Source organism: Rhinolophus sinicus, linkage group LG15 (genome assembly GCF_036562045.2).
Source record: "Rhinolophus sinicus isolate RSC01 linkage group LG15, ASM3656204v1, whole genome shotgun sequence".
Classification (NCBI taxonomy): domain Eukaryota; kingdom Metazoa; phylum Chordata; class Mammalia; order Chiroptera; family Rhinolophidae; genus Rhinolophus; species Rhinolophus sinicus.
Genome location: NC_133764.1, coordinates 19570284 through 19592311, shown reverse-complemented (window position 1 = coordinate 19592311; position 22028 = coordinate 19570284). Strand labels below are relative to the sequence as shown.

At 41.9% G+C, this 22028-nt stretch overlaps 1 protein-coding gene and 1 pseudogene across 7 annotated transcripts in view; both read right to left on the bottom strand.

Moving 5' to 3' along the window:
- The window catches only part of RHOT1 (ras homolog family member T1), a 52308-nt gene extending 42409 nt beyond the window's left edge, over positions 1 to 9899 (bottom strand). For 3 of the 7 annotated variants that reach the window (XM_074320707.1, XM_074320708.1, XM_074320710.1), the window contains exon 1: positions 9609 to 9825. In XM_074320707.1, coding sequence (XP_074176808.1) covers positions 9609 to 9684 — 76 coding nt within the window. In that variant the 5' untranslated portion in view covers positions 9685 to 9825. Of the gene's footprint in view, positions 1 to 9608 lie in introns of all 7 variants that reach the window. The other 4 variants (XM_074320705.1, XM_074320704.1, XM_074320703.1 and 1 more) reach the window with 3 other exon arrangements.
- A 669-nt stretch (positions 9900 to 10568) lies between these two features.
- On the bottom strand, positions 10569 to 13123 carry LOC141568973 (large ribosomal subunit protein uL1 pseudogene; annotated as a pseudogene).
- Positions 13124 to 22028: the final 8905 nt, after the last annotated feature.

Sequence of the window (22028 nt, the reverse complement as noted above, 5' to 3'; positions counted from 1 at the left end):
CCCATATAAACACTCTGGCCATCGGAGCTCAGGGCAGCTTCCTGGTTGGGAGCACACACACGGATATGGCAGGAAGCGGGTACACCCTGACTCCACAGAACAAAAGCTCCTGAGCTCAGGACCTTTTCAGACCTTGCCTTGTGGACTTCATCTGGCTGTTCACTTGTGTAATCGTAAGCAGAGAACGGTCCTGAGTTCTGTGAGGGATTCTAGTGAATTATCAAACCAAAGGGGAGTGTGGGAAGCCCTGAATTTGTAGTCAGCCGAGAAGAAATGTGGGCAGTCTGGGGACACTCCTGCAGCTGTGTCTAAATAAAGTAAAGGTAATCTTGTGGGGATCTTGCCCTTTCACTTGTGGGATCTTATGCTAGCTCAGGACAGTGAGTGTCAGAATTGAACTGAATGGTAGGACACCCAGTTAGTACCCGAAAGTTGTCAGAGTGCAGAGGGCATAAGAGTTTTACATTTATAAAAAGAAGCGATAGCTCAAAAAACTGAGAAATACTGTAATAGCCCTTCTATCAAAGAGAGTGAACACATTTGCCCCCTACCTGGACCAAACTAGGAAAAACACTACGAGAATATACAGCGAGTATTAACTTATGCTTCTAAATGACCCATCTTCCTTCCAGACTACTGCCATTAGTTCATCTGATACTTACCTGATTGTCCTCTAAGTACAAAGGTGAGTCTTACGTAGTATGTGGGGATAATATGGAAAATGTGTTAAACAAGACAGATAAAACGGCCACAGAAGACGTATGGATCAAGTGCTATGTTCAATCGCTCTATTTAAAGATGTGAAGTGGGACAGGAAAGGGCAGAAGGAGGGAATATCTACTTCTCCCAGAAGTCTGGAAACACAGCAGGAAATCAAAAAGCTAATAAAAGAAGCCCATACCTTGGTCTCTAGGAGGAAACAAATGAGCAATCAGTTAAGACGTGCGCTCTTAAGACCGTACTGTTTCTGTGTAGTAATACCTCGCAGCCTTCCGGAATATCACCAATGCTCACCTAAAGGACTTCCTATGAGTCCTTGGCGAAAACCTGACATTTCCTACCAGCTACTGAGCATCTCCAGAAAGACTAAGGAACAAGTATTTCACTGTCACCCACAGGAAACTCCGGAAGCACAGGGAACGTATCTTTCTTGTTCACTGTTCAATCCCTAGTGCCTAGCAAATGCACTTAATAAATGGAGCTGTACGGCTTACTTAGTGGTTAAGGGCACAGATCTGAAATTCTGTGCTTGGCTACTTTTGAGGAAAAGAGAGGGAAATGCAATGGGAGGGGGCTTTAAATTACTGGTAATGTTTTATTTCTTAAGCTGGGTGATGGGCATTTGTAGTATTATTCTTCACACCGTTTATATAATTATTTCATCAGAAAAAGAAGAAAAGAACACAGGCTTTGGAATCAGACAGAACTGGACTGAAATCTTAGCTCCAGCACTTAACTAGCTGTGTTTCCTCAGGCAAGTCATCAAGCCTCAGTTTGTTCATCCATAAAATATGGTGCTGAAAAGCTTCACTGAATTGGCAAGAGGATTAATTAAGATGACAGACGTATAACGCCCAGGACAATGCCTGGCACACATTAAATACAATATGGTCGTTGTGATGGCGATGATGATGATGATGAGTTTGAACTAAAGGAGTTAAGTGAGCACTGGAATGGGCCAGAAAATCTGGATTTGGGAACCAGCTTTGCCCTTAGCAGCGTAACCCTGAGTAGTCACCGGCTCTCTGGGCCTCAATTCTCCCATCAGTTTAAAAACAATGGACTAGATGATATGAATGCCTCTATTCTATAATTAATCTAAGCTATCCTGTAGCACACCTAGGAAACAGACCTTTAACAGACGAAAAAAGTGCACATTATATTAATTAGGTCACATACCCTCTAGTACCCTTGAAGAGGCAGACAGATCTCCAAAACTGTATGTTACATGTTTAACTGTGCATGGGAAAGCGTTTGGCAGGAGCATTCATCTATCTATAGGAACAAAGTGGGACTCACCAAGCCAACACGGGGTCCAGGAATTTCTAGAACTTGCTGACTTATAGTCAGCATTTCCTAACTTTTTCCCTTAAATAACTCCTTTCATCATGGCCTTGTGTAGGGTCCCAGCACCCCCAAACCTTTAGCTAGCTCAAGGTAGTATCATTCATCTCAATCTCCATAGTAGTCAATCCTAAGTCCACTCAATTGTGCACAATGGAGGCAAAACAGTTACCTTATTCAAAATGAGCCAAGCCACTGTTCTCTTTATCCAGCATCAAGAAACCTAGAATTTGGACCTCCTGTATATTTTTTACTCTTGGCAACCGATGTTACAGAACAGTATACATTTGCAAGAGAATCCTTAAGGTTCCTTGGAAAGAGTGGTGATGTCTGATATAAGACAAATAATATACAGCAGAGCTCTCGGTGGATTACCAGACAGGAGAATGCCTCTTCTGTGAAGTCTAATCAAGTCCTGTACTTTATGTAATTTATTTTAGTTAGTAGTATAACTCCCAGGTACTTAAATCTTTTAGAAGATCCAATGTCTATCTGATTCCTATGACTTTTGAACTTCTCGGCCTTTCTGGACCCCGTAGAGATGTCTGTCTTTTCCCTAGTGTCTCCAAAATCCCAAAACTATCACCAGCACAGATGTTCCCAGAAACTTTTCCATTTCTGAAGAACTCTCTTGGATACTTTATACATCTCCACATTCATATCCTTGATCTACTATGTTAGGCACGGGGAAAAATGAATTAGATACTCAATAACTCAGATGTTCTTTGATAACCAAAAGGAAAACAGGTCTCACTCTTGCTTGCTTTTGAGAATTTTGCCTACCTTAATATCCTGAAGACCTTGATCCTTCTCAGAATCGCCGTTTTAGAATCACCTTTTTAAAATTTCGCTTGTATCCCACTACTCCAAGGCCCTCATGAGTTTCTGAAGAAACCTACCCTAAATTCTAGTCTGCAGTTCAAATGTTAAACACAGTGATCAAAATTAAGCCAATCACCAACAATAAAAGGCCTGCTAGTTTCCAAGAAAGCTAAGGACTTGTTGCTGCCTAATCAGAATCACTTGGGATCCCTTAGCACAATTCAGGCCTTCAACAGGTATTCCGTGTCACCTTTCAAGTCCCCTCCCTCACCATAACCCTTTCAATTCTTCTTAAAACTCATCAGAACAAACTTTCTCCCACCGTCCCCTTCTGCTTTTTCCATGGACCCCCTACATCCCCAGTGATATTTTCAGAAGAGAAATACCAACAGTCTCAGGAAATTCAGATTTCTTCACAGCTCAGCTCATCAGGGCCGTTCTGGCTGCCTGGGCAGCAACGGGCTCCTGCCAAAGTTCAAACCTGCAACCAGGTCTATTCCAAACAGGGCAGGCCTCCGAAACAAGAAAGGAAACACCTTGGCAGGGGAGGAGGCATCATAAATACAATTAAAGAGCTTTACTTTGCTTGATCATATAGACAGACATATACGAGTAAGACAGTGGTACCAAAGGGTGGGAATAATTCAATTTACTTATATCAATATTACCTTTTAGAGTGTGATATTTTTATTCATTTATTCATTCATCTCTTACCTCGGCTGTTAAAGATATGAGGTAGTTTAGCACTCACCACAATAAAACAATTCCATCCAGTTTGAGGTAATTGTATATAATAAAAGGCCTTTTAAAAATCAAAAAACACATAAAAAAATCCAAGAGCAATTTCCTTTGTGTTTTTTTTGTTTGTTTTTTTTAAGGAGGGCACAGCTCCCAGTGGCCCATGTGGGGGATCCAGCCGGCACCCTTGGTGTTATCAGCACCACGCTCTAACAGACTGAGCTAACCGGCCACCCTGCAATTTCCTTTTTTTAAAACAAGTTCAAAATTAGAGCAAAAGAGACAGATTATAGTGAACTTGGGAGAAAATGAACATAGCATTATTTTGGGTTTCCTTTTGGAAGAGCAGTGGGACGATGCTGTAATAAAGGATTGCACAGATGTGATCTAGTTAAGAAATGCATCCGTGAATCTCAAGTAGGACTTTTTGGTTCCCTTCTGTCTACCTACCTAACCTTAAGTGAGACTACCAAAAAAAAAAAAATAATAATAATAATGCAGGTTTAAAATTAAAATAGGCCACTTTTAAGCTAATTTTAATTAAGAAATGAATGAGTGCCTTAAATATAGGGAAAACATTTTAGAATTTTAAAATTCTAAATTTTAAAATATTTAAAAATTTAAATATTTATATAAGCCTACAATCAAAAAGGGCCCTTAAAAATGGCAGATATTTTTAACTGATATTTTTAACTGATCTAGAAAATAAAAATTATTTCCATAAAGGAACAAAATCCCAAGCTCTTCTCCAATTATTGTACCGATTAAATTTTATATTTAATATAATATATAGTATAGATATTTTATAACAAATAACTAGAAATACACTTCATTTAAAATTATATTTAAAATATAAGGATACAGTATTTAACATAAATATTAATTATTATGGAGGACAAAAATATTATCGTTTGTTAGCCAGCCATCTGACAGTCTCTCTTTCCTCTATTTTGCCCGAGAATACTGAAGTGATCTATAAAACTAAAAAGCACGGCCACAACAATCCCCAAGGAGAGAAGGCCTTCTGATTCAGTTAAACACAACATGCCATAGTTCTTTCTGTCTGAGACTCCATGCTTCGAAGTAGGTCATCGACAGGAAACATAATTCATCACTACAGAACAAATTATCTAGATTTATACAGGCTAAAAATTTCTTTGTCTTTTCATCACATCTTTTGAACATCTAGTTCTAAAGACAGCGAATTCCTAATATTCACGAAGCGGAAATAACACTGTCTGGTTCTAATCACCGCCCTACTGGCCATATTGGCTCTTTTTCTTGATAAGAAACACTACGTGCTTCAAAGGGACCTACTTCTCATTGTTATCAGCGTTTTATTAAGAAGCCTTGTTGGCTCTTCCAAAGTCATTGTAATTAGAATACACAGGGAGGAGGAGGGTGATAGGGAATTATTTTTTTAACTGGAAAACTTTAGCATTTGAGGAACTAGATGAGCATTGTTCCAAAGGAAAACTGTGTTGACCATACGCAGACGACGTGGGTTACAGAAGGACTAATGCTGTGGTTTATCCCTCTCATACCAGATCCACACCAGTGCCCAAGTGGTGCCAGAGGAACAAAGAAGACCGTGGAGAACAAGTCTTAATACGTATGTGAAGAGGATGTAGAATACACTCTCTATATGAATAGACTATGTAGGAGGGAATGTTTATGGCCAAGGATGCTTGAACATCCTTGGCCATAGAAGACACCCAGGTACGAAACACAGTATAATTAAAACTGAACAGTTTCATCTTCAGATATCATTCTAACAAAGACCAGAATGGAGAGCAATATGGCTTCAAAAGGACCATAGAAAGTTTTTTTTCTAACTGCTAGCTTATTCCTGAAGTGTCTTTGGCTCTTATCCCTAGCTTACACCTGAAAAATCTTTCCCCAACCCCTTCAAATCTCTAAGATGACCTCTGGTGTTGCAAGGAGAAGTTGACCTCTTTTGGCAAGGACTATAATTCCTGGCAGCCAAGATGTGGAATAGACACGGCAATGTCATTGAAAGTTGCTGGTCTACCTTATTGCCAGAATATAGGAATCTCCCAGACAAAATAAAGCTGAGGAACATGAACAAGAAATTGGATGAATGCTGCCCCTTCAAATCCTAACAATAACCACATCAGACTGAATTTAAGAAAGGGAAATGATTGAATTTTTATGACTGAAAGGAGTGGTTTGGAAAACAAGGGAAGTCTAAATAAAATGAACTAGCTCGAACTCATTCTTTCGTTCAACAACTATTTGAGTGTCTACTTTGTGCCAGGCCTAGTCTAGGCTCTGGGGATACAGCAATAAACAAGACAAATCCCCTGCCCTCACGAAGCTTGCTTTCTAGCCTGAGTAACAACAACAACAAAAAAACCAAGAACAAATATGCAGAGGAGAGGGGATAAAGCCTGAGTCAGGGCCTTCTCGCAGAGAAAGCAGTGAAGGAGAAAAGTAATGTAAGAGAAAGCAAGGGCCAGATAGTGAAGGACATTGTAAGCTTGCATTAAAAAGTTTGGACTTTATTCTAAAATGAAAGGAGAAATCATCAGCGAATTTTAAAAATGGGTAACAAAATCTGAGACATTTTTAAAGATGACTCTGTCTGCTACATGGCAAATGAATGAAATTAGAAGCAGGGAGACCAACTAAGGAGGTATTACAAAAGTCTAGACCGTGTCAGTTAAAGCCTGAACTTGTCGGGCAGAGGCTCCACTGATAAACTAGTCAGAGTTAGACAAATCGGGTAAGAGCTGCCAGATTCACTTAAAAGAGGATGACAGATCCACTTTCTTAGTGAATCTGACCAGCAGAAAACAACTATATACCTCACTTTAATTTAAAAACAAGACCTCACTAAACGAAAACGATCCTGTGAACTTTTAAGGTAGTTACAGGATTCAGATAAAAAAGGTAGTAAAGCTCATGCTAATTTTATTGTAACAAGAACATTTGTTAAGCATACCAATACAAATCTAGTTAAATACAAATTCTGGCCAGTGAATCTGACCATGAAAAGCTATAACCTGAAGAACTAAGTTTTGTGTGGTCGCATTTTTAAAGATTTTCAAAACTTTGTTTTGTTTAAAGAATGGTAATAGACTTTTGTTTTGGTCTGAATGGTATTCAATATGTTCAATAATTAAGATAAGGTACAGATATTTAAAACACTTTGGCTTTCTCTGCCTTAACAAATACCTTAAAATGTACAGACAAACTCCTCTGATCTAAGCACTAAACAGATATTAAGCAATTAGTTAGCAGTGAAGCCTGGACAGAATTCAGATTCTGGATGGGCCAAGAAAAGATCCACTGCACCTTCAGAGTACAGTATAAGTTTAGCCAACAGAATGTTGAAACCATCGTAACTATTTCAGAGCTTCAGTGAATGCAGCTGCTGCTGTGTGGTTTAGGCACAGACACTAACAGCAATAAAATGCGCAGAAGTGATAAAGAAGGACCAGGCTTTACTATAATACCAGAGATGATGCTCCTTTTTCTTTGCTTTTCCCCCCCATTCCCCTTAGTTAACATCTTAAAACTACAACTGAATTACTACCACTTTTTCCTAAAAAAGTGGTTTTCCTGATAAATTCGTGTATCAGACCAGTATTAAAACAGACTTGATCACACGTTTACCTAGCATTTGAAGGGCTACAAGCTAGGCTAACAGCTGTCAAATATGCACATTAAATCTCAAAAAGTAATACTTCAAACACTTCCCCCCCAAAATATAACTAATTAAATATAATTTAATGTAACTAATTAGATTACATCCTTTAATTAAAATTACATATTTTAAATAAGTATACCTCTAATATATTAATTTTTTTACTAGCTTCAGGTGTACAAAGCAATGTAACAGTTAGATATTTACACCCCTCACAACCTCTAATATTTTTAATTGTGAAAAGAAGTTATATATATGGCAGCTGGCCTAAAGCTTTTGGTACCACCCTTTTTAATAAAAATACCTGCCTCAAAACCTAAGGTTTTCTCTTGTATCAAGTTTCTCCCTATGATTAAAAATCTCTTGCATGCACACTTTTATCAACTCTCTTATTCGATTTCATTTCTGCAGAACATAGCTTATAAGTTTTCTAACAAATATTTAATGTTAGAAAATATTCTTTTATGTATTTCTAAATAAATAATACTGTTAACATTTTACCTTAAATGTTCTAAGGCTGACAATATATTTTATATATGTATAGCATTTCTATTAGGTGTTTTACAGACTAATAATTATATGTAATTGCTTTCTATATTCAAAACTAATTAAAAAAACATAAGCTTTTTGTTTTTTAAAAAAATTAGTATTAAAAATTATTATACTGTAAAACTATTTTATGATACAGTTAAGGATCAGTTTAAGCCAGGGGTGTCCAAACTGCGGCCCGCGACCCATTGTTAATTGGCCCGCAGCAAATCCCAAAAATATATTTAGTTTACTTAAATAAACCAGGTGAGGCAATACATACTTCACCTCAAGTGAGTGGCCCGGCTGTTTGTGTATTTTACTGCATGTGGCCCTTGGTAAAAAACGTTGAAAAAAGTGTGGACACCCCTGGTTTAAGCAGATCACCTACTCACTTTCCTTCCCTTGTTTTTCCAAATGCATCAGCATGAATCATGTTAAGTAACACCTTCGTGAACTTTGTCAAGGAAGTCCTTGCAAAACACAGATTAAGACATAGCTACAGATATATATATATATATATATGTATGTAGTTATAAATAAAGACTAAAATTCACAACTGCAAATCAAAACGTAAACTGGGTCTGGTTAAGTTTACTTCTGACTTCTGATTCTAAAGGAAGATTTCTCCAAAGAGCAGGTGAACAGAGATTTCAACGAACACCAAATAGTACTATAGAAGAGGGTAAAAACGTGTTAGCTTTCTTCTTTGGGAGTTCACTACTCAGTGACCTGGAGGGGCTTCTCTAGAATGGAATGGGGTTTAGAACAGAATGTTTCAAAACAGCAATGGCAGAGCAGTAACTAATGTACTGGAAAACAAATAAGCCAGTCCTCAGCAGCCCACTTTCCTAGTTTAGTCCTACCAACCCAGTCATGTAACTTGCACAGTGATAGCAAGAAGTCCCTCAAGTTCTGTCCCCAAGTCAGTGAAGAGAAGAAGGCATTTCTCTTTTATCTTCAAAAGGTGAAATCAAAGAATCTCTAGGGGTCTCATGTGTCTGTGTGTTTGTTGGGTCTCATGTGTGCCTGCTGTTAGTTACAAATTTATTCCAAACCGAATAGCTGTGGATGTTTAAAAAGGGGAGGGAATTAGGCTTTAGGGAAACAATAATTCTCTCAACTAATTATTCATTCATTGAGCACTTGAGTAACTTGAAGTTGAGAGTAAAATTTTGAGGCAATACCGCGTGCATCAGGAGTCAATCCAATGCAAAGCACAAATATCGCTAAAAACGTTCCATACCTTCACCATGTCAATGCTTAGAGCAAGAGAAGGCTGGGAACGCAAAAAAACAGAAACCTGACCTTGCCCACAAGTCGAAGAGTTCTGCACCCCTCCCCCAGCGTCCCCGAGCCGGCTCACGACATCCCAATTGGTCAGTCTATTTCAGCACCTGCCTGGCAGTGACAAGGGAATCTCCACGGAAGACGAGAGGATCTGAAAGGCGGCGGCCTCGGAAACGCTGAGGCCCAGGAGGGAAGGATTAGAAGAGGAAAAGGAGAGGACTTTCGGAGGGATGAGGCCGGGCTGTCAGAGGCTAATGGGGACACGGCTTGGGAGGACGACTGGGGGACAGGGGAGGGAGGTCTTAGGAAGGCCCAGGTGAGGTAAGAGGTTGAGGGCCGCCCGCAGACAGCCGAAAGGGCAGAGTGAAGAGGCTGGGAGCACCGGGGATGCGGATGGAAGAGACCGGGGCGGCGACGGGCGCGCAGGCCCGGGACGGCAGGGGCAGGGGCGGCAGGGTCTGCGGTGGCCGCGGCCAGCCCCGGTGCGCGGACTCACGTTCTCCCACCAGCAGGATCCGCACGTCTTTCTTCATGTCGACGGCTCGCAGGGGCCGGGGTCGGCCCGCACGCATGGAGCGGACTCCTCTCGCCGGGAGCGCCCACCCCGAGGCGCCGCTCTCCCCGCGCTGCCGGCGCTGCCGGCCAGCCTCTCCCGCCGCCCCGCCCAAGCCTTGGTCACCCGGGCCCGCCGCGCCGCCTCCTCGGCTGCAACCCCGCTCCAGAGCCGGGACAGCGCCAGCTCCGCCTCCTCCGGCTCCGCCAGCAGCGGCGGCGGCGGCGGCGGCGGCGGCGGGTCGACGGGGCGCCGCGAGGGACAAGCGCTTTCAGAACGCGAACGCTCTCCGGGCTTCAGTAGCGCCCCTGCCGCCAGGCTCGCAGCACCGCAGAGCGGTGGAGTCTTATCCACCCTCCTCTGGGCACAACCGCCATCGTTAAGGGTTAAGCTAGGAATTTAAGTGGCAGATTTGCTAGTCTGACCCCATTTATTTTACAAAATAGGGGCAGAAGAAATTCCTAATTGTCCATAGTCACGTAGCTAGAGGTTCGCAGTGACTCAAGGAGGGAATATTCTCACCGGCCTACAAGCTCCAGGAGGGCAGCGACCTGTCTACTTGGCTTTCAGTAGTATCCCCACCCTATTGTGCATTGCCCTCAAGTAATGCTTGATTGAGTAAAGGATGGCTCCCAGGATCGAGCCCTTTCCACTCCCCAAAGCCTGCCTCCCTCGCTGATTTTCGCCTGTGATGCTTACAATATACAAATAGGATTCGTTTTTATGCTGTCTGTGTAAAAAGGTTCGTTTCTTTGTAGCCGAAATAAATTACTCCCCTGGTCTAAGCCAAATTTCATTTCTAAGCCAGACTAAGTGACTTGCCGTGGTTTACTTTACGTAGGGTCTTCTGATATTTCTCTTTTTATGTTTGAATGGTAACACTATGGTTTATTAAGCTCTGGCTTAGTACCGGCACTGGGGCTTTCCCACGGTGCTCTTGACATAGAAAGCAGGGACATTCTGCCAGTGCTTTTCCAGCAATGACACCAGGAAATTGACGGCTACGTGGATGTTGTACACAAGCTCACCATCTGTCATTGCCACGTGGCCAACAGCCACCGCCAGACACAACACCTTCTTCATCTGGAACTTGATGGTGGATTTCACTTCATCGACTTTGTCCACCACGTTCTTCTTATGAGTGGACAAGGAAGGGAACTCGCCAGGCTGCTTCACGCCTGGGCCCAGGGCTCGGGGGATCTGCTTGCCCAGCGACTCTGAAACCAAAAAGGCTTCATATTTCTTGGCCAGCTTTTTGACCAGTTTCTTATCCTTGTCGAGTTTCTACGGTGCCTCAATGTCCCCGTGGGGGACATCCACAGCCTGGGCCTCGTCACAGTGCTGCTGGGCCCCAGAACACATACGGAGAACTGGGGGTGGGGAGTGGATTTAAGCCTGACGGTGCCCGAGAAGCATTTGTCCTTATGAGGATCATAGTCCTTCAAGCTGATCGGCAGCCCCACCATCTCCAAAACTTCCGGTGCTTGCGCTGGTTTCCGTGCAGGACTTCCCTCACCGCTTCCTAGACAAGTGTCCCGGGAGACTTTGCTGCCCGTGTTGCCTCCCACTGAAAAAACTGGGAAAGAGCCTGATATTTCTCCTTATTCAGGCTTACCCAGCGTACTGCTGGACACATAGGTGCCCCTGGATAAAAAGTCTCTGTTTTTTCTAACATTGCCTTAATTTCCTCCTGACCCCCTCCACCTAGTGGAATTTGTTGCTACATCCCTAATGCTGGAACAGTGCTTGGCACAGTGAGATGATAGATGATAGGTAGGTAGACAGACAGACAGACAGACAGACGGATAAATAGATGATAGATAGAACGAGGAAACACTGTGCATAATGTGCATTTTTTTCTGTCTTAAATATTATATAATAAGTTGAAAGAAAATAAAATGTGCAAACACCAATCCCTCCTTCTCCTAGGAGAAGCCATGTGGTCTAATGCAGCAGGTTAAGAGCTACTGACAGGGGCAGCCCGATGGCTCAGTTGGTTAGAGCCCGAGCTCTCAACAAGGTTGGCGGTTCAATTCCTGCATGGGATGGTGGGCTGCGCCCCCTGCAACTAAAGATTGAAAACGGTGACTGGACTTGGAGCTGAGCTGCGCCCTCCACAACTAGATTGAAGGACAACGACTTGACTTGGAGCTGATGGGCCCTGGAGAAACACACTGTTCCCCAATATTCCCCAATAAAAAATAAAAAGAGCTACTGACAAATTGCCTGAGTTTGAATCCAGAGTCCATCACCTAATAGTTATGTGATCTTGAGTGGGTTCTTTTACTTCTCCAAGCCCGTCCCTTCTGTAAATGGCTGTAATGATGAGAATACCTACTTCTGCAGGTGGTTGTGAAAAATAAATAATACATGTTAAGCATTTGGTACAGTGCCAGACTCATTTTACTTGCTCTACTGATCTCATCTATCATTGTTATCAAGTTCACTGAAAAGTTGTAATCTGCAGGTATTGAGACAAATATGTTTTTATGTTTACAACAGCATTTCACCATCTTTGTTACATGATATCCCTAACAAGCATAGGAGAGGAAGCCCTTCCCAGAAACACTCTCTCGTGCTGTAAGGAGGGGGAGAGGAAAGACACACTCCTTCCTCACTGGGAGATAATGAAGACATATTCCAGGGTAGATGAAAATAAGATGTATGGAAATGTGAAATTCAGGAGGATTGATTACCTGATCTTTCAGGGAAAAGTATTCCTCCAATTTTAGTGTTACAAAATGTTTGAGTTGGAAGCACCCTTACAGAGCACCTGTTAGAACCCCATTACTCTGTAGGTAAGCAAAACAAGGCCCACAGGGATACCATGAGTTGCCAGGCAGTACTGCTGAGAATGAACCCTGGCTCTGCCATCCCAGCATGTGACTCTGATCAAGTCACATTACCCCTCTGTGCCTCAGTTTCCTCTCTACCAAATGAAGTCTTTAATCTCTTCCCAACCTTCTACCTCATGGAGTTGTTTGGAGGATCCCATGAAATAATGTATGTGAAAAAGCTTTTCCTTAAAAAAATGAATTAACACAAATATCATATCACAAAGGACAAGGGCCCTTTACAGAGGAGCAAACTCTTTAGGACACTGCTCACTCCAAGCAACACTAGAGCTTTGCATCAGCATTGGCAGCGGATGACAATATTAATTCCACGGGGCTTCTTCACGAGGGTGAGAGAGACAGGTCTTCGTGGTGGTGTGCATGTGTGCTGGGTAAAGGCTTTGGCGTGGGAAATGTCTGGAAGGCAGGGGACTAGGAAGAAGAGTTTATTTGGGAGCTGGGGAGACTGCAGAGATAATATTGTGAACTCCTTTGTAAATAAAACTTAGAAATCCGGACTCAAGGGCTGCAGAAATCAGAAAATCAGCAAGCACTTACAGTAGGCAACAACGAATGGTTTAGTAGAGGCCAACACTCACCATAGTGAAGGGGGGCATCTGACATGCCACAACGTGCCTCTCAGGCGATGTAAGTTTCTTTTTACAGCCCATCTCCACCTACTGATCCACTCCATTTGTGAAGCTCTAACCTCCTGTCTTGCCTTGAGCTTTATACCATCCTCCTATGATAACAGACATCAGGAGTCACTCTGAAGTTCTCCTGGAGACCACACAGCTCCATGGTTAAGAGCAAAGACTGTGGAAATCTGCCTGCCTACGTCTGAACCTGCTTTGCCAATTCCTAGCTGTACATCATCGGGTAAATTATGTAACTTCTCCATAGCCTCAGCTGCCAAATGGGAATAACACCTCATGGAATTATTATGAAGATTAATTGAGTGAATATAATAGGAAATAGTGTTTGGTACATGGTCAGTGATATATAAGTGTTGGATAAATATAATATATTGTGAGGGAAGTGACTTCTGTACATATCTCTGAGCCTAAGAATAGAGTCACACGATGACACACACTGCCGCAAAGCATAAGCCAGAGAATGGAGTTGTTGGCAGTGGAATTTACTGTTGGGATATTACAGATTGATTATTGTATACTAAGGAGATTGGATAAAGCCAAGAGGACAGATTGGTATCTAAAAGGCACTGGTGGAATTTTCCTCTGGAATGTGGCTAGGAAGGAGCTCTACCATCAAAAGGCAGGCTTCATGTCTCCTCAACTGTGCAGGGGACATAGGGAGGCCTAAACAAAGTACTTTTGCCAGGAGACAAGAGGATTCATCTTTTATGCCTATCAAAGGAGGAATTTGCAACATAGCCTCTCTCTGAGTCTCAGGACAGTGGAACACCCAGTGCCAGTAGGCAGGCCTGCTAGGTAGAAAATATGAGTATGTTAAATGAATGACACTGGGTGGAACAAAAGACTGGCCCCTGATTGGTGAGTTAGACACAGTCCTGGGCAGGAGGCCAAATTAGACTTGGGCTGGCATCAGTCCCACCCTTCAGACCCATCTATTTTTTAGTCTCTCAAGTTAAACCCAAAGCAGCATCCATCATCTACCCATGCTTCACATTTTTCTCCCTTTCCTTCCAGAAAGATTTCCTTTTCCTGACAAGCCCACTCTGGTGGAGCAGAAAAGTCCAGTGCTTTGATACAGGGTAACTGTTTTATCTTGCCTTTTAATACACTTGTTCTTGGTTCAAACATCCATGTCCTCTGCATAGTCACATGGATTAGTCTCTAGAGGACACAGATACTGTTTGCTTGATTTGGCTGCAAGGTACATCACTCAGCACAATTACTTATTAAAAGGCATTTGATTATAACTAACCTGTTGAAAGGAAAATTTTCCAGACAAGATCCTCCTCTGTTGATGAGGTTGCATCCAGTTTTGTTTTAATTTTCTCAAGCTCCTTTCAGATTCAGGTTGTAAAACAAACCCTCAATTAAAAGATAATTGATATTGAGAAGCTCTCAGACTATCCTTCCCCACCATGGCCTGAATTCCCTATGGAATGGTTAAGAGCACAGGCTCTGGAGTCTACATTTCATCTCCAGTACTTTACCAGCTGTTCAACACTGGGCAAGTTCCCTAATTCCTCTGAAAAACCTTAACCTCATTGGCAAAATGGAGCTATCTCGTAGGACTCTTTTCAGAATTAAATAAAATCATGCAGGTACATTTGCAAAAACTTGGATGGATCTCGAGAGTATCATGCTAAGCAAAATAAGTCAGACAGAAAAGGACAAGAACCACATGATTTCGTTTTTTTGCAATGGGTTTGCTGCCAGAACACAAGTGTAGTGAAAACCACCATTAAATTTAACCCAAAATGGGAAAGGAAAAGACTCATATCAACATCATCATTGGACACGTAGATTCTACAAGTCGACCACTACTGGTATCTGACCTACCAGATGTGGTGGGATCGACAAAAGGACCACTGAAAAATCTGAGAAAGAGATTGCTAAGATGGGAAAGGGCTCCTTCGAGTATGCCTGGGTCTTGGATGAACTGTAAGCTGAATGTGAGTGTGGGATCACCACTGGTATCTCCCCGTGGAAATCTGAGACCAGCAAGGGATACGTGACCATCGTTGATGCCCCAGGACATGGAGACTTTAGAAAAAACATGATTGCAGGCACATCTCAGGCTGACAGTGCTGTTCTGATTTTTGCTGCTGGTGTTGGTGAATTTGAAGCAGGTACATCCAAGGATGGGCAGATCCGTGAGCATGCCCTTCTGGCTTACACACTGGGTGTGACACTAATTGTTGGTGTTAACAAAATGGATTTCACTGAGCCGCCTTACAGACAGAAGAGATAACGAGGAAATCGTTAAAGAAGCCAGCACCTACATTAAGAAAATTGGATACAACCCTGACACAATAGCATTTGTGCCAATTTCTGGTTGGAGTGGTGACAACATGCTGGAGCCAAGTGCTAACATGCCGTGGTTCATGGAATGGAAATTCACCCGAAAGATGGCAATGCCAGAGGAACCACGCTGCTTGAAGCTCTGGATTGCATCCTGCCACCAACTCATCCAACTGACAAGCCTTTGTATCTACAAAATTGGTGGTATTGGAACAGTCTCTGTGGGCCGAGTGGAGACTGGTGTTCTCAGACCCGGCACGGTGGTCACCTTTGCTCCAGTCGATGTTACAACTAAAGTGCAGTCTGTTGAAATGCACTATGAAGTTTTGAGGGAAGCTCTTCCTGGGGACAATGTGGGCTTCAATGTCAAGAATGTGTCTGTCAAAGATGTTCAATGTGGCAATGTGGCTGGTGACAGCAAAAATGACCCACCAATGGAGGCGGCTGGCTTCACGGCTCAGTGATTATCCTCAACCATCCAGGCCAAAGCAGTGCCAGATATGCACCTGTGCTCGATTGTCACACAGCTCACGTTGCTTGCAAATTTACTAAGCTGAAGAGTATTGATCGTCATTCTGGGGAAAAGTTGGAAAATGGCCCAAAGGTTTTGAAATCTGATCATGCTGCCATCGTTGATATTGTTCCTGGAAAGCCCATGTGTATTGAGAGCTTCTCTGATCACCCTCCTCTGGGCCATTCTGCTGTTTGTGACATGAGACAGACAGTTGATGTGGGTGTCATCAAAGCAACAGATGACAAAGCAGCTGGAGGTGGCAAGGTCACCCAGTCTGCCCCAAAAGCTCAGAAGGCTAAATAAATAGTATCCCCAATACCTGCCACCCCAGTCTTAATTAGTGATGGAAGAATGGTCTCAGAACTATATGTCTTAATTGGACTTTTAAGTTTAATAGTAAAAGACTGGTTACTGATTACAATTCATCAAAACCTTCAGAAAGAAAGGAAAATGTTTTGTGGACCATTTGGTTTTTTTGTGTGGCAGCTTTTATTAGTTTTTTGTTTTTGCTTTTTAATTGTTGCAATTTTTAAATTTTTTATTGGGGAATATTGGAGAACAGTGTGTTTCTCCAGGGCCCATCAGCTCCAAGTTTTTGTCCTTCAATCTAGTTGTGGAGGGTGCAGCTCAGCTCCATGTCCAATTGCCATTTTCTTTCTTTTTTATTTTATTTTATTTATTTTTTTAAATTTATTGGGATGACAATTGTTAGTGAAATTACATAGATTTCAGGTGTACAATTCTCTATTACGCCATTTTCAATCTTTAGTTGCAGGGGGCACAGCCCACCATCCCATGCGGGAATTGAACCGGCAACCTTACTGTTAAGAGCTTGCACTCTAAGCAACTGAGCCATCTGGCAGCCCCTAAGTTACTAGTTTTTAAAATCAGTACTTTTTAATGGAAACAACTTGACCAAAAATCTGTCACAGAATTTTGAGACCCATTAAAACAAACTTTAATGAGAAACCTGTGTGTTCTTTTGGTCAACACTAACTTTCTAGTGTACTACTTAGGTAAAAGATTTAATGAGCTGCCCATAACCTATTGCTGGTGTTGTATCTGCTGAAAGTTTAGAATTTGATAATTTGGGTTAACATTTTTCTTTGAGTGGGAACTTTGGTTTTTTTTCACCTTGTCTTAAAGGAAGGAATCATCTGTTTACATAATAAAAAGCTATGGGAGGGACTCTGTTGGTGCAATACCTCATAGGTTAGGACAGAGAAGCAAAGAGTAACTTTGTTGATGTGTAAGCTAGTCTACAAAAGCCAAATTTAAGTCCACATGTTGCTTATTAAATTTTGCAGAGTTACATCAATATTGAGTAAATTTACTGGTATGTCAAATTTTAGTTTATCAGTTACTGGAACGTGAATTCTCACATTTACAAATACTGAAGTAGTTCAAAGAACCTAAAATGAGGCTTAAATAGCATTGAGCACAGTCTTGCTACAGTTAATGGTAACTCATATAATGTTTATTCACCAATGTCACCCCAAAAAATTTAAGTGAAAAATAATGCAGGTAAAGCATTTAGCACATTGCTTACATATCAACCTTAACAGCTGCATTTTAAAATTTAGAATTCATTTGCTGACTTGCATTATCTTTCCAAGGGCAAATTGATTAGCCTGCTCATGTAAACTGTAAACACTGAAAGGCAAAAGCGCACTTAATATAATTTTTAATCACTGTAGAGACATTAAAGTTTTTGTTGACTTATATACCAACTAATGATTGTCAAAAATTTTTAGGCCGCAGGATATTTCTGCAAAACAAAAAATTCCATAGACTAGTAAATCTATAATTTCTATTTATCTCTGCAAACAAACCACAATTAAATATATTTTAAGAAAATATTAATAACTCAAAAGACTATACACATATCTATATATATTCTATTTATAGCAACATTAAACAATTTTTAAAATGGAAAAACATACAATTACAGGGGACTAGTTAAACTTTTGCAGTCACTGAAACTAATGACTATTAAAGATATGGAAAAGTGTTTATAAAATAAGTGAAAAAATAGAAATATAAAACCATATATACAATCACAACTACATAAACACTAAGTATATGTTCATTTATGCAACTTTTACCCTCTATACCTTTGCCATTTTGAACTTTTATAAGCATGCACATGTGTTACTTGGGTAATTAAAAACTAATGGATGTACGTAAATATTTGATGAGAGTGCAAAGAACAGAAAAACGTGTTAAAGATTATGAATTAATTATTAAGCATCTTGTGAAATGTCAAAGTGAATGTAACCATTATATCTTTTAAGCAAATTAATAGAAATATTTAAAAGAATAGCAATGCTGTGAGACATTAATGTAGGAGATCGTATTTATTAACTCATTTAACAAATATTTATTGTTTTCACCACGTGTGAGGCTCTGTTGCTAGGAGTTGGGGACACAATAATAAACAGATTTATCACGGAAGGCAAGTGGTGGACAAGACAGCTTGTCTAGGCATCCATCCTTCTTCTCACCTGAATCCTCCAAATCATTGTCTATGTCCCCAAACCACCCTTTCAAAAACCCTCCGTAAGAGCTAGCATCTCATCATCTAAATCTCTCTCTACCTCCTCCCTCCCCACCCCACCCCTAGCTGAAACCAGCCTGACTTCTGTGACTCTCCGGTCCCTCTCCCTGCAGGGCTGTGCTTGCAGATGACCTCCAGTGCAACACGATGCCATAACCCAGCCACAATGCAAATATCCCCAGAAAGCGCTTAGGAAAACGGCCATGGTTTGAGCCTGAGTGGCCTAACGGTACTTGCTCCTCGTATGTCAGCTTTGATCTCATCTAAACTCATTGTTTTCAATGGTGACTTCTCTCTGGGCAACGAGGAGGACACTCCAGACAAAGCAAACTGAATGTGCAAAGATACATGATGGGACACAAAGCAGGGCGGCTCCGATGGAGGGTGTAAGGGGGAGGATGACAGGAAACGGGGTGGGGGGCGTGCTTAGAGGTAGGTAAGAGTAGAGGGAGGAAGTAGAATGTTCTGCTGTAGGCACCAAGGAGCCCTGCGGAGTTTTAAGCAGAGCAGCAACAATGACCTGATCTGTGTTTTGGAAAGCTCACAATAGCCGAATGAGACTAGATGGGAAGGGGGTTCTGACTAGCATTGGAGTGGCTCCAATTAAAATAATCCAGGAGAGAAGTGATAAGAGTCTGAACCAGAGCGTAGATGCAGAGGGAAGAGGAGGGGCTGGAGTTAGATGATTTGGGACAGCAGAATCCAGTTAGAATTTGGTGACTTACTGCAGAGAAGGTGGTGAGAGAAAAATCCTAGGGTAACTCCCAGATGCAGTGTCCTGGAGATTGTCACTGATCAAAGCCATATGGTTTTCTCCCCCAGGGCATATTTATTTTGAAAAATTAAGGTGAAACCATTTCACTGAGCAGGGAAGGAAGACACAGTCTTCTGTATGTCACCAAACCAATTGTTTAGAATCCTGTTGCCCGAAGTGGTAGAATTAAGTATAAATGGTGGGGGGACATCAGAAACAGTGACTTTTTTGGCTAGTTTTTCCTTTTTCTGTTATCTGAGAATTGAATTCTGTTATCTTTCCATCTGAGTAAGTCAAGGTGAAAGCCTCAGTAAATCTTAAATTCTTGATAATCTCCTTTTGAGAGAGAGAGAGAGAGAGAGAGAGACCTGAGCAAGCCTTAGGTTCAGAGACTTAGAAAGACAATACCAAGTTAGTCACATTGTTTTGTTTTCCTTGATACACATTTACGATTACCCCTCTATTTAAGACACATAATTTTTTTTTAAGTTTCCTTTTGAAATAAATATACCAGCTGAATGGGTGGGGCAGGGGGAGTGAGTTGGTTTAGAAAAAAAAAATTAAGTAAAAAAATGGTACAGGAGACAATCAATGCAGATGTAATGAATCATGGCACATGAAAGGCTGAAGCTTGGGAAACCCTGTCCTAAAAAATCTTACAGTCAGTTAGAAAGGTAAATCCCAAATTCAAAACACACCTTCAGCATAACCTAAGTATAATTAAAGAAGAAGTCTACAAGCCTCTGGAAGGACAAACAATCGTGCAGTGATTAGGGTTTGAGCAATTATAAATGTGAGTGACTTTGGGGCTTAGGGCTAAGCCAAGGGCTCAGCAGGAGTGGGGGAATGACAGAGCCAAGCACAAATCACGGAAGGTTCTCCTTTTCCTGTCAAAAGCCCGAGGTGCCTCTGGGGAAGGGCCTTCTCCCTCAACTGGAGCAAGAGGGTCTTGCGAGATCTCTCCAGAAAGCAAAGTTGTTTCAGTTTATGGTTTGTTTCTACAATCAGCCAGGAAATAGTCTTCAAATCAAACTTTTCCAGAAAAAAACATGTATTTGAGGAGAAGCAAATGACAGAAAGATATAACTGTATTAGAGGTTGCTGTGAGCCTAAGAAGGTGGTGGCTTCCTTCTTAGCAGGTGGTTCTTCCAGGAACCCAAAGCCCTGTACCCCAATAACGGGCACAACAGTGTGTTAAAGAAAGAACGTCCAGCCTAAGAAAAAGTCTTATTAGAGTTTTTTTGTGTGTGTTTTTTTTTTAGCTAAACTGATGGCAATTGCCAGGAAGCAAAAATCTCAACATATTAAGAAAATGCTCTGGAGAATGGCAGTTTTGCAAGCTTCTTTTATACATAAAATCAAAGGAGACGTAAGGAGGGTTATATGAAATCCATTGGTGGTAGATGAAGGGGGTGGGAGAAAGCAAAGCGGGGAAATCTCTGGGATTGGATAAAAAGTAAAATGGATATACTTCTTTTACATGGGTGGGTACAGCATAGTTAACATCTACAGCACACAGAGACGTGGGCAACGAGATAATGAGGGGTTCTGTGGTCTCCTGCTCTCTTGGGAGGTTGTACCCAGAGGGGTCCCAAAAAAGGCGATTACTTTGACTTTTCAAAGGTACGTTATCTTAGATGCAAAAAGACGACAGGCTCATTAAGGTAAAGAATGACTTTTGGGGTGGTGGGGGGTGGTGGGGGGGGGTGAGGGTAAGGGGGATCGAATATATGGTGATGGAAGAACTGACTCTGGGTGATGAACATACAATGGGATTTATAGATGATGTAATACAGAATTGTACACCTGAAATCTATGTAATTTTACTAACAATTGTCACCCCAATAAATTTAATTTAAAAAAAAAAAAAAAAAAAGAATGACTTTTGTCAAGGAAGCTACAGGCCAAGGATGTGACTACCTGCCATGTCCTGCTTTTAGTTAGGAAGTTTTACATGCAGACCATCCTATGCGGTTACAGAGTTTGTCAGGCCCGCCACGCAGGCCTCCCCCGTGCTTGTCAGGTTTAGTACGTGGCCCGTTTTTCATCCACAGTTCTCTCCCTGGCAACTGTTGCCAGTTTGGCTCAAATAAACTCTTTAAGAGTTTTTCTTCAGCTGGATGTTCTTTCCTTGACAAGAGTCTTCCAGTAGCTGCCTTCCCAGCAGGTGAGTCTGAGCGTGTGAGTGTGTGAGGTGGAAAAGAGCAGGACAGACAGACAGACACTGACAATGCGACTCCCTTCTCCCCAACTCCCGGGGGAAAAGCACTTAAAAGAGACAAGTCCTGAAAGAAAACACAAGTTTTTGAAAGCCACCTCCCCAGACAGGGTGAGAAGCTGCTCATGGAATCCCCAGTGCTCTCCCCAGGGGAAGGGCCTTTGCTCCCCATGGGAAGTTCCCATGGGAAGGGTTGATTGGTGGGTGGATGATTTCCTCCCTCACACAGCGCAGACCTGAGTGAGAGGTCCTCATCTTCCTTTGAAAAGAGGCATTTCAGCTTCAGTACTCCTTTGAAGGACTGTGTGTTTTGTTTCAGGGAAGGGTGCCATTTTTCACAGTGTGCTGAAAGGGATATACTGACTGAAAACGCCAGACTCAGAGACAAAGGAAACCAAGAGTGATAACCTTCCTGCTCTACCTTTATGATTCCTGGGCTTCGCCTCCCGTTTGTGGAAATCATGTGACCAGCCGATAAACCCAATGCTCCCAGAAGCCCCATTATCCAAACCACCTGAGAGGATGGTATTTA